The following is a 17942-nucleotide window of genomic DNA, read 5'->3' as shown; positions in this document are numbered from 1 at the left end:
AGCCTCTATGACCTATCTTTGCTTTTTTCTCTCTTCATGCCTTCACAACCTTATTTGCATAAAAGGGCACAAATACACAAATATGAGCCATAAAGTCTGATAAAAATGATGCTCAATGTATGTAAAACATACACTAAAGTATGTGTACACAAGCTCTTACCAAGCCCGTAAGTGGTACAATATAAATAGTTCTAATAAGGATTTCTAGGGCATCTTTTGTTCAAAGAGAAGAAGAGATGAATCTCCAGGGCTTTTGAGATGATTTGAGAAGGAGATCCAACCCATCCATCTTGGAGAAGGAGATCATAGCTATCAAGATTAGCTTGGTGGCATTTACAGAAGGTTCTTGGGAGTTCTCCGGTGATCAACCTTCGACACGATTGAAAAGGGAGTTTTCATGTTTATCTTATCTCTCTTCTTGTCTTTTTAATGCTTGCCCTCCATTAATGGAGGGCTAATTTTGTAGATTTTTGGGCATAGTTGGACTCTAGGGTTTTATCTTATATGATATTGGTTATGGAACTTTGTGATTTATTTGTTTCTTAATTGTAATCTAATAAACATCTAAATGTATGTATTTTATATGTATGACTTCTGTATAATTAATGTATTATTTGATGAATCGTTGCCATTTTTGTGGTTTAATTGGTTTTATTCGTGTTCCAGACCTCAAAGAAGCCTAGGTGAGCTTAATGACGCAATTAAGAAGAAATCGACACTGAAAAAGACATGTTAGAGCCCCGATACTGTAGGAGGACTGTAGCACGAAGGAGTAAAGAAACGGCAAAGTCTCATGTTTTGTTGATGGGCAATCTGATATCCATGAAGACGGCCACAAACTGGCTGAAGAATGTGTAGTACTGTAGTATTTTTACTGTACAAGTACTGTAGTATTTCGCTATAACACTTTACAGAAATTTCAGCAGAAATCCCGAGGTTCTTACAGGCGTCTTCATGCCCGTGAACAAGAGAAGGTTTTGAAAGAGGTTTTTAGAGCTTTTGGGGGCTATTCATCATCTCCTACCTTTGAGGGTCCGTTTGGTTGGAAGGCATGAGAATATGAGAATGGGAATGGGGAAGGAGAAGGGGATGGGGATAGAAATAGGGAAGGGGGATTGGAGATGGGAACAAAAGTAATGTTTGGTTGGAGAGAATGTGGATAGGGATAGGAGAGAATATAAAGAAAAATTTTAGTAAATTACTTTTGTACCCTCTCATATTTTAATTAAATAATATGTTTGAATTGTAAAAAACTTATTAAATGGCTCCAATTTCTATAATTTTTTTAAAAATAAGTTATTGATGTATTTATTTTCTAAATAAAATTTTAGATTTATACTGATAGATGAATACAATTTAATTATTTTATTTAAAATAAACAAATGTCCAAAATTAATTATTTGTAAATCACTAAAATTTTAATAAACCTAATATTTTAAAAATAAATGAGATTTTTAATTTTCATCCAGAACATTATTCAAAAATTAAAAAAATCTCAATTTAAGGGTTATAAAGGTAAATACATTTTTTATAAGGGGTATAAAAGTAAATTCCTTATCAAGGCATGCTCAATCCCCCCCGGTCATTATTATGGGTTTGAGAATGTATTTTGTTAGCATAAGCAATACCCCAAGGTCACCAGATGGCAGTGAACCTTGGGGTGAACTTGTGTGGTAGGATGTTTTGATATACTATTATTGCAATTGGTGTGTTTGAGATTCAAGCTTGGTCTATTTTGATGCTTTGGTATACACGAGAACTCTATATGTCATTTTCTAGGTTGTATTTGGTGGTGTGACCAACGCCCTTGTACTAGACTCACTTAGCTTGAAGGGAATTAATGTACAAATACGCCGTGACCATCGGTTATTTTGTACTCCCTCCAAACATTAGGGTTGGACCTAGTTTGAGTATCGGCCCTAATTAGAGAACTCCCTACTTTTAATGCGATCATAGGAGGATTTGGTCAAAAAACAAATCATATCAATACGCGTATTGGATTAGGGGGAAATTGCCGTAACCATCGGGTTGATCTATCTTAGAATCTTTTGGTCCAAACCACCAGTTGCATGGCAGCCTTAGAATCCTTCTCACTTTAGTAGCCTTAGGGGAATCCACACCCGTGACCATTTTCATCCCTCATATTTTCACCCCCTTTTCCTTGACTGTAGACTCCTTCCTTAAGTTCTTTTTATTTTTTTGTGTAGTTTAGAGCACTCACTCTATTCTGTAGGCTAAACAACAAGCAAAGAGGAAGTAAGGGTAGCTCCTTGGGACCTGGGAATACGACCCTCTCATGCTTACGCTAGCGATATTACTTGACGACCCGTGCACTTACGGAGTAACGACCATAATCCATATTATTTATTTAATTGGGTGTTTGTATTGCATGATTACTATCATGGCTAAAACCCTAGTTATCATATTTGATGTGCTTTATGACAAGTAGAAATATCCATCTAGTATATACATGCTTTGATTAGAGAGGATTGTGAGTAAGCCTAATAATGGGGTAATTTGGAGAATTCTTATCCCTCAATCCTCCCATATGTATTAATAGGTTATTTTCGCGCTCTTTGCAATCATAGGAATAGATTTTAGGAGAAATCGCATTTCTATTCTATATGAGATTAGGGGTAATATCTTCGCAAGAAGGATTATCTATTTTAGAAATTTTTGTTAATCTACATTGAGATTTCATAGAGTGCAAAGCGATTATGGGTGAGTATATTAACACTATACTAAATTAGTTACTATTCAACCTCGCAAAAGGGGTTTAGTATACTTTAGGAAATCTCTCCGTTCAAAAAGGATTGCATGATTAGATAACATTTGTCGTAAACTTAACAAAACCTTAGAGGGATGCTATACCTGGACATCACTTCTCGTGATTTCTCTACTCCTTTTTATTTCATATTTCTTGTATTTTATTCTCTTTCTTCTTGGTTAATTCACACACATCACAACTTTAATTTGGTTAATTTTCGAGATAGTAATTAGTACTAGTAGTCTCAATCTTCCCTGTGGACTGATACCCCGCTTTTGAGCACTTTATTACATGATTGACACATACACTTGCGTTCTTATCACTTATGAAGAACAATGGACTCAGTCTAAATCTAGAGAAGAAGATCCCAATGTGGCATCACTTTGCTAACAAGGCATCACTTAGCTGAGTCACTGTGCAATTTGAGTCATCTTGACGTGGCCCGATAACAATAACTGGGATTCTCTAGTGGCCACGTCTGCCTGGTGAAATAAAATTAAAATTAAATGACTGATTTGATACAAATTGAAGTATGTGACCAAACTGAAAATTAAGCAGAATTTGGTTACCTATCCAAAAATTAACTTAAGGGTGAGCACTAGATATAGTTAACATATCTAGTTGCGATGTTATCCTATTTACTTTGATTTATCCACAGTTAATATAATTTAGATATTATCTAAGTTATTATCCATATGTATTTCTCAATAACTCTTTAGGAGTTTATAGAGTTTGAAATAAATTAGTTAGGGTCCTTTGGGACTGTTTTTGTTATATTGTTTTTGGTTTTTGTTTTTGTTTCGTTGTTAATTTTTTTAAAACAAATTAAAATATATTTAGATACATAAGTTATATTAAATTAAGTTGTATTAATAAACAAAGTTTTTCATATATATTTTTAAAAAAAAATAAAAAAAATCTGGCATCCAATGACACGCTGCTGCCCGACCACTGGTGACCAACGACTCACCGCTCTTGGTCATCAATAGCTCGCCACCCTTGGTCACCAACAACTCACCGCCACATTGCCTCGCGAGCACTAGCAACTTGAGATGCACTGCCACTAGCCACAGCTGGATGTCCTGTCTCCGACGGTCCATCACCACCAACTGCCAATGATTATTGGTTGTGCAGTGACATGCCCACCCTTGACCACCGTCGACATGCTGCCACTAGCTATCGGCTACCGGCGGCCCTCCATCAGTCAACTGGTCTCTGCCCATTAGCCACAAGCTACTTTTGCCATTGGTAATTGACGTCCCACCGGCATCGACCATTGTCGGTCAGCCTTCTCTAGTGATTAATTTGTAAAAGAAGATAATTGTTCAAAAATCTTTAATTTATTAGATTAAAATTAGAGGAGCAATGTTTTGAAAATATTTTAAAAAAAATATTAAAAATATAAAAAGTTTGTTTTCACTTTTTTTTAAAATCGCCGGTGTTATTTTTAAAATTTATTAAAACAAAATTAGTTTGCCAAATGTATAAAAATAAATAATTGTCGATGATTAATACCAGGTTTTTCTACTGGAGTCTATTTCATCGATTTTTTTTTTTTTAAAAGATGGATAAATCATAAGATTTACTAAAACAGAAATACGGTTAGAAAATATCCACTAGCTGTGAAAAAGAGACATCGAATCTTTTTCTTTACTTCTTCTCTTCCACTTCTTACTTTTTATAGAAGAGAAACTCTTCCTATATGTAATTTTCGTTTTTTTCTTTCTTGAAAACCTCCGCCTCCACTTTTGAAAGCAGAAAAGGTCACTTGATTATTGCCTAACATATCTTATAGTATGTTGATAAGACATGTCAACTTTTGGTTTAAATTAAAGCTAGCTCATGATTAACCACATAATGCCTAAGCGTTTTTGGTGCTTGTCGAGGCGTTGATAGATTGTTAGGTTACCTAGCATAATAGAACCCCAACCTCGATGGTGTGATAATTAAAGAAATTCACTATAATCGAAAAAACAAAGAACATGAGGAGATTACATCTTGAATGATACGACTATGTGATTCAATAGCTATGATTCAAAGAAGATGGAGACATGATAGCTACTCGCTACTAGATCAATGTTTTTGCCTCTTTAATTTCTATCGTCATTACAATTTTCTAATGCATCACAATTATTTGTTACTTTTCATTTTACAATCTTGTTCCTCTAATAATTCATAATTAGCTTGGGACTAAATAATATAAATTTTTGTAATCTTGCAATTCAATCTCACCATTAATTCATAATTAACTTCAGTCAATATTTAATCAAGAGCGAATACAAAAAGTGTGGATTATATAAATAAAATAAAATATATTATAATTATTTTAGATTTGACAACTACAATAGATTAGAAATGAGTTGGATGTCCATTCTAAACTTGATGGAGATTTTTTTTTTTTTGGGTATGTCTGTAATATCTAACCCCTCCAATGTATTATATTGTGTCCGGGTATAAATATTTATATTTTATATTCATAATACATCATCTAATTAGTATTTTTCTTCTGATCATAAAATATTGGTAAAATGAGATTCTCGCTTATAATATCAAATTATCAAACAAGAAGAGTATTTGGTAGTAGTATTTTTATTGTCAAAATTATCATTCCAAATCTCTTAAACTTTCAACTTTTCTAATCAGTCTCTCTCATATCCGTTTATGTTTTTCAGCTGCTCCTTTTCCATTCTTTTACTTTTTTTTATCCCTTCCACCATCCCACTTCATGAAACTTTTGAAAAAATACCAAATAACTTTCGTGTGTCGGATGGAAAATTCTGCCAAGTTATATCACTAGCCTGTGTAAACTTGTATTATAGCTTGTGTTAACAAGTAATGTAGCTTATTCGTTTTCTTGATATCTCACCTATAGGGATGGAAAATATCTCAAAACCCGCCCCCGATCCGACCGTTGCCGTTCCTACTCACTTATTTATCTTATTTATCCTTGCTAAGTACATATTGGCCTCTCTTTCGTTCTCAGTAGAAGGTTTAGTGACTTCTTTCATGTAAGAGATCTCGTTTCGTCAAAGACAACACTAAAGTGTGTTACACCTACGATTAAGTGGTCTATTGATATCTTGATCCTATTAAAACCCTTTATAAGTGGTGAAATTTTAAATTATAGGTGAAAGCATATTTTTGGGAATATAAACAGTGGTTGTGTGCGAGTGGTCCAAGCACCCACGTGGACACCCTCACCAAAGATTGTGCATGCTCTTTTCCTTTTTAGCGGCTTAATCGATTAAATAAAAAATTAAAATGATAAAAAATAATTTTAAAAAAAACTCTCAAGTGTGTTACTTTCTCGGCCATAAAAACCTGGTGGACGTCTCTATAAGAAGGCACGTGGAGGCCTCCATCTAAGGTTAAATGAAAAAATTGACAGTATAACCTCATGAAGCCATAGAGAGCACTATTGAGAAATCTTGTAATGGTGTGAGTTCTAATTTTGTTTTTCTATGCATTTATTGCAATCTATGTCATTGACTACTTTAGTTATCTTAGCCACTCCTCTTATAGGGTTCAAATAGAGATTTTTTGTTTACTATTGTTACATATAATGAGGAGGGCAAGTGTTCGAGTTCAATTTGTTGATGTTGTAGCAGTCGATATTACGGAAAATATGTGTGAACATGGTGTCTTTAAAACTTCTTAAGTGCAATTGAAGATTTTAATACCAAATGAAACAATGTATCCTATTGTTTCAAATGCAAACATATATCCTTTGTATATATGTGCAAATATATACTACATTTCGACACCAACATGGTGGAGATGATAGTCGACGGTCCCTCCTAGTCTCATTTTGGGAGTAAATGTTATTCTATAAGTATAATGAAAACGTTATTCAATATTGTGAATTTACAGCTATTATGTTTTTGCTTATTATAATGTGTTTATGTTTAATTCATAACAATACGGTTAGTGCAACCGCACTATGATTGGCATGATTTGACACATAGTCAAGATGACGTGCCAACCTGTGTGATGTGGCATAAATGATGACATGGCAAGAAATATTGGCTTGGAGAAAAATATCTTGAAGATCTTGGTGGAGGTATTTTTGGCAATGTATTACAACTTGAAGACAAGATCATATCAAGACCATATTTAGGTGTTTGATTGAGGATTAAATATGGATGGAGCTTAAGAAATACCTATCAATGGTATGATTGAAGAACTATTAATGGTATGATTTGAAGAAACCTTAATGAGTATCATTGAAGACTATTAAGGGCAAGAGTTGAAGACATGCCTATTGTTGACATGATTGAGATGATTGATTGAAAATCTTTATTGGGAAGATTTGAAGGCCAAACTTGGGTGAATTGAAGATCAAGTTTGGTAAGTTTCAAGAAGACGCACAAGGACGCGCGCCTTGCGTAGGGGACTGCGTGATGAGGAACTTAAGAGGTAGGCTAGTTCTTCGTAATCGGGATCGGGAGATTTGGCTGCATCGACTCGGACTAAGCATGACAGGGAGATTGATGGGTCTTGAAATCGTCCGCAACGTAACTAGAACTCAGTCAAGTCAGTAGTCAAGGCCATGTTGCAATTCATGTTACAATAAGAGTTGCAACAGCTAATTTTGGAAAGTTTTTAAATTAGTAGCCGTGGAGATTCTAAAAGAGGTATGTGCTATATTTGGGACGTTGATGCATCTATATAAGTTACCTTACTCAAAGATTGGGTGTGTCTCTTGTGGAGGAGAGTATGTGAGCACTAGACAATCTAGAGAGGGTAGCGATCTTTATTATTGAGAGAGTGAGTGACAAGTGTTTTTAGTCATTTATTTTCACCTCTTTTAGTTGATTGTTTATCTCCAAGCTTGGCCCCCTAGACGTAGGCGAGTGGACGCCGAACTGGGTTACCAATCTTGTGTGTCTCCTTCTTGTTTGATTTGTGTGAGCTTTCTATGAGTGTTAGAGTGTTCTCTTAACCACAAACCACATCGACGGAACTAACAAATACTATTTACTTGAGATTTTTATTGCTTAATTACTTTTTATTGTTTTTTTCAAGATATTTACAGTAACTATTTATTCATATGCTAATCACTAAGATCATATTACAAGAGATCATTTGTAAAAGTATTAACCCTAACAAATCCTCATTATGCTTTATACATATACACAATGCCTTAAAATGATGAACAAATTAATAAACATAGGAATTACATCTAAATTAGCATGCAAACATAGGAATTACATCTACAACATTTAAATAAACATTTCAACATCATTGTGTTATCAATTATATATATATAAGTTTCGGAGGGATAGAAGTGTGATAATTTTTCGCTCAACCACACAAGTAATGCAATCACACATAAACAAACAAGCAAGAGAAAGGAGATACACGAATTGATTACCCAGTTCGGCACAACTTGCCTACGTCTGGGGATCGAGCCTGGAGAAAACAATCCACCGAAAGAGATAAAGAATGAAGAGTACAACACTCACTCTCACTCAAACAATGACAAAAATTAACCATCTCTAGATTGACAGATGGCCATTCTCCTCGACCCACACACCAGGATTTCTTACATGAGGTTCATCCTAAATCTCAAAGCAGGGTATCTTATATGGGCGTCTTAAGTTGGACATCTTCCAAAGTTAGACGTTACAACTCTAGTTGCAACTGAGCTTGCAACGCGGCCCACCTACTAATCCTGACTGAGTTTTAGCTCCCATTACAACACGACTTGAGACTCCTCCAACTCTCCTGGTTGCAAAGAAGAACTCTCTATGCTTCACTCTATTATGATTGCAAAGAAGTCTTAGAATGTGGAGGTAGGATAAATCACATCGAAAGGAAAAAGAGACGTTCCGCTACCTCTCGACTCATCCTCTCAACCCTCTTCAACCTTGGTAAATCTATTCCTAATGATGATGATCACTCATCAAAAGGATTATTAGAATAGGTTCTTAACCCTAGTGTCACTCTAAGGGAAAACCAAGCATCAAACACACAAGATTAAAACTCAAATAAATTCTCAATTAAAGAAAACACAATAAAAGTCAAAGAAACAAATACATCCTAGGGTTTACATGTCCAAGTGCCCGTTAGGGGTTTAGCTCTCCATAGAACAATACAAAATCAAAGATGAGTTCAAATGAAAGTGCTAACAATCTATAAAGATACCCCTTTTTGTCCCATGATGATGGCCTCCAAGAGCCGCTCCTCCTTCTCTAAAGACTCCTCCGTCGAGCCTAGAGCACACCTCAACAAATCGATGTCATTGGCAGCTACCCCAATAACTCTCTTTCAAAGGAAATGGATGTTGAAAGGCGTAGAAGCACTCTGAACCTTGCAAAAACTTTCTACAAAAACTAGTCACGCTCCATCTCCAAGATAGAAAAACTATCCTGAAATAAGTTTTTAAATCAGCTATTTAAACCCTCAAATCGGGAATCCACACGGCCATGTGAAAAATTCACATGGCCGTGTGGAATTTCCACACCCCCGTATGGAATTTCCACACCCCATGTGGAATTTCAGCTTCACTATAAACTACTCAAACAGACTTTAAATACCATTTCAGTTTTCTTCTAAGGCCACCTAGACATACACAAATCCTTGTAGTAAGTAATAGGCCATTTCTTAATGCATAAAAAACCATGTAGAGAGCTTTTTGAAATCTTTGAACAACCCGGAACATGAACGTGTGACTATTGTTGTGCCCTTCTTCAACACCTATTCACTTAAACTCTCTAGAAGTTGGCACACACTCTCATGTATAAAATCATGGCTTATATTTTGCTCGGTATGTTGCACAAAAGCATTCCAAAAAGAACCTTCATGACTCATTTCTGCATTCTTTCTCCGCAACATGCCTTCACAACCCTAAATGCACAAACAAACACAAAAACACAATAATGAGCCATAAAACCTGATAAAAACAATGCTCAATATAAGTAAAACATACTAATTATTGTGCATACATAAGCACTTATCACGCACCAACCAAGGCGCGAATCCATCTCACCAAAGATAGCATCCAAAGATCTCCCCGATCTTTTTCCAAACTTTGTCCAAGTTTGGTCTGCACAAAATCTTCAAATTTGATCTTCATTCATCCAAGTTTGGTATTTAATATATTGTTACTAAACTTGATCTCCTCTCATCCAAGTTTAGCCTTCAATATCTTCCAAGCATGATCTTCTTTCATCCTAGCTTGGGTCATCAATCATCTTCCAAATCTAAGTACTTGCCAAGCATAATTTTCAATATCTTGTTACCAAACTTGATTTCCACTCATCCAAGCTTAGCCTTCAATATCTTCCAAGCATGATTTTCTTTCATCCAAGCTTGGGTCATCAATCATCTTCCAAATCTAAGTACTTGCCAAAGAAAGCTTGTGCGCGCCCTTGAATAGCTCTGCCCATAATTAGCTTTGGATCTTTTCTTCAAATTACATTTCTTAATTATGGTCTTGAGAATCATGTTTGATTGTCCTTACCTTTCTTAGTTTGTGTTTTCAAATAACTTCACACCAAACTAAGCTCCATATAATCCTTGGTCACCAAGAAATGATCTTTGCCAACAAAAGATTATTCCTCCCTTTAGAATATCCTTCACATGGTCTTCAATAAATCTCTCATGAAAAGAATTTACTAAAAATAGATTAAATCATATCTAAGCTAAACCTATTCAAGAGAGATTCTTTCACCGTGATGCTCATTGCTATAGATTTGCTTCATTTGATCCATTGAGAGAAATTCTCCAAACAAAAGCTCCTCACATGATCTTCTAGCCTTTATGCCTTCATTTTCACTTTTTGCTACATCATGAGCTGTCTTTTCCAAGTCATTATCCTTGTTACATTGTTTGCCAAATCATTTTTTTTTGCCACATCACCATTGCTTGCACCACGTCAACTTCTTGTTTATCATATAATGTCAATTTAAGCTTCCAGACCTAACAATATATATATATATATATATATATAATATAGGTAATAAATTGAAATTGAGCATCTCCAGCTTAGATATATACCTCTTCTCTAAATAGATACGACTTTTGGCAATATTTCAAAGAAATTTAACCTATTAATCAATAACACCAATAATACCATAACTACTACAACAAATTTGAATAAAAATAGTTAAATAAATAAATAAACGTAAATAAGAAACTCTAAATTCCAAAAGCAATCAACAACTTGAATGAACAGTGCATCCATAGAGTGCAATACAATTCCCATGATTATCAGGGGCGGAACTAAAGCGACTAGGGAGATTAATTGAAGCCCCTTTGGCACTGATGTGGCTGCCCTCTGGTATCTATGAGGTTTTGATGGTTGTGTTGGCTATATTTATATGAATATTTAATAACACTTTTTTTTGTGGTCTTAAATGCGGGTGGTTAATGGAAGTTGTATATATGATTGAAGCCCACCCAAGTTCAAATCCTTAGTTTTTGTCATTTTTTTTATTCCATTTTATTTTTAAAAAAATGCCCGAATTTTAAGATTTTAAGAAAAATTTATCAAATTTATAAAGAATTTTCGTAATTAAAATTTTTTAAAAAATTACCAAAATTTTAAATTTTAATATAAATTTATAAAAATATATTATAAATTTATAAACAATTCTAGTAATTTAGGAGAAAAAATTTAATTTGATAATGTGGCATGGTAAATATAAGTTAGTTGTTATAATATAATAATATGATTACAATAATTTGGGTTTTAGGTAAACACAATTGTTTTTTTTTGTTCAAATATGTAGTACATTTTCATGACATCGGTAATGATAATATATCCTGATTTATACTTCTTTCTAATTTATATATTCAAATTGTGGTTATATTATTCTAATTTTTTTTAATAAAAATAATTATTCATTAGAAGAAAATTTTTTCCTACACTTTGAGTTCAGCCCCTACTAATGAGTTTTGGTCACTGGTTATCATTTTTGTATATGAACATTAATTCTTTAAAATTGTATAATCTTAAAAAAATAAAAAATAAAAAAATAGCTTCTTCTCTTCGACTTCTCTTTCTAACATTCAAGTGGAAAGCGCCTTCCTTTGTTGGGCGTAATAACAAACTCCAGAAGCAAACAACAGCAAATGGAATGTGGCCACAGTACTAGAAACACACAGAATATCTTTTCGGTGGGAAATATCTTTATATATAGCGCACCAAGAGTCCAACCATTTTTCCTTCCTTTTCTAACAAACTTTGTGAAGAAATGGAGAAGATGAAGTTAGGCATGGTTTCGAAGGAAGTCTTCTCGGCTCATCATGGCCTATGATAAATGGTAGCTGGGTTGTTGAAATTAAAAAATTCAAGTACAACATGATAACTACCACACCTATTTGAAACCCACTATTACTTTTGTAGGACCATGGTAGTAATTTCATCCACAAACCGACCATGCTGGAACTCGTTTGGCCTGAAAAGTGAAATTAATTTAAGGAAGGCTTAGGGATGTGAAAAATGTTGTAGATGTTCCATGGAATTATTGAAAGTTAAGAGGGAGGTGGTGTTAGTTTTCCTACTTTTATTAGATTGACAACGATGCCTTTTTACTAGTAAATCATTTAAATGCATTTTGTTGACATAAAATATTAATTGTAATATGCTACTTTATGATATAATAAAAAAAATTTAACAAATTATTATTGTGGATTATTTGATAATATTTATTTTATATGAAAAGACGCTTAGTCTAATTGTATAAGGTACTTTTTCTTAGGGTGAGACACAAGTTCAACTCTTTATAGCATGAAGGGTGAGGGTCTCTCCCAGTTAAGAGTACTTCTTATTGGAAGAGTCTTGCTCTCAAAGAGAATTTCTTTGCGCATACACATTTATGGCAGTGGCTTGTCATATATATATATATAATAACATAGATATTTAATTTTTTAATTAGTTTACCAGTAATCAAGAAGCTTATATTAAGCCAAGGGAGATGATGCATTTTTTTGAAAAATAAAATCATTTAGAATGTTGATCCTTGAGAATTATTTCATATATATTTTTTATTTTATGACCAAAATACTGGTTTATAAGTAAAAAAATTGCAAAGGTATTTTGATTGTAAAATACTAGTTAAATATTAATTTATCATCAAATATAAATTTAATAATCAATCAATTCGTGAAAAATATTTGATAATTTTTTATTTTATGATTGAAATACACATCCAATGCTAAATATACAAAAAAAAAATGTTAAGTAATTTATTCTTTAAAAACATTGGGCAGTATTTTTTGATAAAAACACCCCATTTATAAATCATTTAATTAAAAAAGTAAAATAAATATACACATTTTAAAGTATTTGATCAACATTAACAGAAGGTTGATATTTATATGGTTAACTTTTTCGTTCTGATAATAGATATTGAAAAGCTATTGATTGATTGGATTATATATTAGGTTATACAATGAAATTAAAAATCAAAGACAATTTATATCACATGGGTAATTAATGTCTCAATAAATCAAGGCACAAGTTTAATCAAAATATAATCAAAATATTTCACTCCTGGATCATGAAATAGAGATCATTTCTAATTCGTACGTGCAAAAGCTATGCTCATATTTTATTAATTAACGCTTGTACTTTTGAATTAGGGCTTATACTTTGAATTTTATTATGGATTAATTATTTTTTTTTATTTTTTTTCTTTTATGAGGTAGGCAAGCAATTCAATTCAACTAATGTTATGAGAAAGAGTTAATCCCAACCTCTCTCTTGGCAGTATAAGAAATTATCATTCTTTAATTTGAAAGTGGTTATTAGGGGTTACTTATATATTTAAAATAGTATATAATATATATATATATATATATATATATATATATATAAGAGATTAATATATATCACGGGATCCTAAAGTAATTTTCTTTTATAATTAATGCACATCCTAACTATTAATGGAAAGATGACATAGATTACAAGCATCTTCATGCTTATGCTATGACATTGTTGAGCATATATAAATCGGATTAATAATTAAGTTTTAACAACATTAACACAAACATACACGAGTGAATATATTGAAATGGATAAAAAATACATGCATCACTGGATTGGCTCAAGAATTAGAGGCACACCATGAGAAGGCCTAAGTGACAGCATATACCTAGGACAATGCAAGTAAGATGGAGAAACTTTGAATGAGAACTTGCTCAATAATAAGGTCAAAACAATCTTATACTCCATCATGGTAAGGTTCCTTCCCACACACAACCTCCCTCCAAACCCAAATGGCAAGTACCCCATCCTGTGCTTGCACCCTCCATTGTTACTCTCCTTGAACCTCTCTGGCCTAAACTCATTCACATCATCTCCCCAAAGTTCTTCATCATGGTGCATTGCCACAACATCAATCCACATGTTTGTTCCCTTTGGAATCACCATCTTGTTTCCCACCTTTATGTCTTTTATTGCTTGCCTTGTCACATTTGGTGCTGGTGAGTACAACCTCAGTACTTCATTCAACACCCATCCCATCTGCATGTACATATATAAAATATTGTCAATTAGATCTCTAATATAAATACAAATATATGTATATATACTCACACATATAGAAATTCGTTATTAATTAACTTGCCTTTGTTAGTTTCGACAGAATGGTGGAGTCTAAAGAGTGATGATCACCATTGAAGACCTCTATGATCTCATCTCTGAGAATATCTTGCCACTGAGGATACAAAGCCAAGAGAAACAAGGTCCAAGTGAGAGCAAGAGCAGTGGTTTCATGGCCACCAAAGAAGAAGGTCTTGCATTCATCGACGAGCTCCCTAGCGGTGAGCTTTCTTTCCCGGCCTGTGTTTTCTTGGTTTCGGGCGAGAAGAATCCCAAGCAAATCTTGATGAGCAGTACTTGTACCATTGGCTAACTCATTCTCCTTTCTTGATTTTATAATGGAGAGGAGAAGATGGTCTATCTCTTTTCCCAGCTTCCATGCTTCATAGGATTTCATGGGGGATAAGAGTTTGCTGAATGGGACTCCTACAAACCTTTGTGACTTGAAGAGCATGGTCTGCATGGCTTGCAACTTCTCAAACACTATCTTTCCTTCATCTTCGCTTATTCCAAAGCTTGTCTTTGCTATGATTTCAGCTGCGTTCCTTATGATGTATTTCTCCACATCTATTTCACTCTCACCGCTTCTTACTCTCTTACTCCATTCATCAATCATGCTTGTTGTTGATTCAACCATTAAACTGACCATTCCCTGCATACCATATATGACATATATAAGTGCGTCTAATACATACGTACGTACTTTTCATGCATGCATGCATGCATGTATGAGAAATAGGTATAAATAGGATCATACGTTGAGATTGGCAGGAGAGAAAGCTGGTGTGATGATGTGCCTATGGTGTTGCCAATAATCACCATCAACCATGACTAACCCATTCCCAAACATTGGTCTTCTGTCTTGTCTGAACACACTAGGTTTTCCCCAGCTCTTGCTCAGTACACCAGAAACTATTTGTTTGAGAAACTCTGGTTCAGCCACATACAAAAAATGGTTCTGTTCCCAACCAATAAACAAAAAAACCTTCCCTGTATGTATATATAACATAAACATATATAAGATAAAGTTAAAATTTAATCAAAGAGAGAAATGAAAAGAATAATATGGCATACCATAGAGTTTTTTCCATCTAGCAAAGTAAGGGAGCACCACTGAATGTATATCATGGTTCCCAATAGTAGTAGTAGTAGTAGTAGTAGTAGAAGAAGAAGAAGAAGAAGAAGAAGAAGTTTTGCTAGTTTGTCTCATCTCCATGAGATTTCCAAAGGGAAAGTTGGGAGAAGGGCCAAGAAAACCATTACTCTTCAACCTTCTCAAACTAGCAGAAGGCAAGAGCCAGAAAACAGAAAGCAAAGCAAGAGAGAACAAGAGGAAAAGAAGAGTTACAAAGGACTCCATTGATGGCAAATCTCTTTTTTGTCAATTATATGAATGCATTAGGCATGTAAGCAACCCTATTTATAGTGCAAAAAGTATGGTATTTTCTCATATCTTCATTCAATGTGTTGAATTCCTTGTATGGAATGAATGAAAGTCCAAGGACTGACATGCAAGCTATAAATTGAAATTGAACTGTTTGTACAATTGACCAAGTTTTGCCTGACTGTGTTGCTTTTTTACTTAATGGATAAACTGAGTCTTATTTCTCATACATAATTCTTATCATATCTCTTTAATTCTTTGGTCCTTTTAGGCGTGTGGAAATATCTTTTATTTATTTATTTATATATTTTTATGTACATATTAGAATATATGTGATTCCAAAATAATGTCTTTGACCACATGAGAAACGCCCAGACAAGGTGAAGCTCTCAAATTTCCTTTTCTCTTACCTTTTTGATCATTTTATCATGTGCGTGATTAAGCATTAAAAAGCCATGGTTTTTTTTTATATGAATGATTTTGGGTAATAATTATTGTATTGAAAATTAAGCTCAAAAAACTTTTTTTTAAAAAAAAAATACAAAGCAATAGATCGAAATATAGCCTAGTGATTTCTCACCTTATTTGTGTTTTAAAAATCTCGAGTTCAAAACCTTTCCAACACAATGAAAAAATAATAATAAAATAAAATAAAAAATATTTACGGTGAATTTATAAAAAAAAATACAACATATTTTGGTCATTGAACAAAGTGAGTCAAACTAAATAATTCCACATATTGGGATTGGAAAATACAATATTCGTACATATATAACTTCTAATTTTTCTTTTTAATATTTAAAGCTCGAGCTGCCAATAAATTAAAAGGGAATTATATATTATTTATTTTATGATTTCAAATAAAAATATATTTGTTTGGGCCCTAAAGTGGTCCTTTCAAATTCATCTATTAATTCGTATGAAAACTAATGTATACATATGCCACATCTTTTTGGGTTGACTGACTCTACAACAAACAAATTTGTGTAATTCATAAATCAAAATAAATATATTATTATTTAAAAAAAATAAATTAAATAATAACTCTACCGAAGAAGGACGGCGCACTCCAACTTTTTAAAAACTCATAATGCATCTAGCCATTAAAAGTCGCATAAATTTGTGGATAAACTTTTGCGCTCATGTGAACCCTTTGATAGATGTATGTCCTTTTGTGCTATATATATTTAGCACGCATGGACGGAGATTACTTGAGAAACGTTCATTCTTTGACAACTATGAAATTAGCTAGTCTATTGTGTTTTCATTCTTTGGGAGTGAAAACACAACAGACTAGCTTCAACTTACACTCTAAAATTGTTTATTTTAATTAAATAAATATTGCTTTGAACATATAATTTTGAGTTTTGATATCTCTAGCTTAGTGATTAAAAATTTAAGGTAAATTATTATTATTTTTTAATATTATTTTTATAATGTGGATAAGTCATCAGATTTATCTACACTATTTATTTTTTAACCATACATTAGTAGAAAATTAAACCTTCAATTTTTCAAATAGAAATCAAATATTTTAATTACTCGATCATTACGAAAGAGGTAGAGTGAATAAAATTTAACGTGTTAAAACACTAAAGTAAAAAAATAAAATAATTCGTTTCAATTATTGAAGCAAGACGTTTCTTGAGTTTCATATATAGCTACTGACATATGACTAATGTTGATTTAAATATTATTTTTTTAATGCTAGAGTGAACAAAGGAGCTTACTTGGAATTGATATCAATGTGTCACGCAACTTAATTTTTTTTTTTCTTTTTATTTTTTTAACTTTTAGTTGTTTTTTTCTTGAATATTGATACTGTTGGGTGGTTAACGTAAGGTTGAGATATCCACTGCGACTTTAAAATCTCCGATATGTGATAATACAAAAATATAAGATTTAAATTCACCTCACCCATAGTGTGAATATTAATCTTAGATTTGTCACGTCCTGAGCCCAAGGCATTGACAAATGGCCGTATACCTACAAAATCGAGACCCAATGGACACACAAAGCCTCAATACCTGTCTCACAAAATAAGATATAACAACGTACCAACATCACAGGAACATAAGAATTTAGGGGATACAATAACTAGGTTTACAACTATAATTCATGGAAACTAAAAGTGCAAGGTTCAAGGCTTAAACAAATAACCAGTTCCAAGTTCACAACAGAAGGACTATTTACATGATAACCAACTAGCGTTCGCTCAACGGTCCCCGCTAAGTTATCCA

At 33.2% G+C, this 17942-nt stretch overlaps 1 protein-coding gene across 1 annotated transcript; it reads right to left on the bottom strand.

Moving 5' to 3' along the window:
- Window positions 1–13755: 13755 nt before the first annotated feature.
- Window positions 13756–15733, bottom strand: LOC120254567 (cytokinin hydroxylase-like). The gene is given in 5 exon segments (XM_039262662.1): window positions 13756–14240; window positions 14344–14970; window positions 15076–15270; window positions 15272–15303; window positions 15393–15733. Coding segments are annotated over 5 exon segments (1572 nt in total). The 5' UTR covers window positions 15679–15733; the 3' UTR covers window positions 13756–13808.
- Window positions 15734–17942: the final 2209 nt, after the last annotated feature.

Source organism: Dioscorea cayenensis, unplaced genomic scaffold (assembly GCF_009730915.1).
Source record: "Dioscorea cayenensis subsp. rotundata cultivar TDr96_F1 unplaced genomic scaffold, TDr96_F1_v2_PseudoChromosome.rev07_lg8_w22 25.fasta BLBR01000506.1, whole genome shotgun sequence".
Taxonomy (NCBI): Eukaryota; Viridiplantae; Streptophyta; class Magnoliopsida; order Dioscoreales; family Dioscoreaceae; genus Dioscorea; species Dioscorea cayenensis.
Note: the sequence above shows the minus strand (reverse complement) of the source record. Positions and strands in the feature narration are given on the sequence as shown.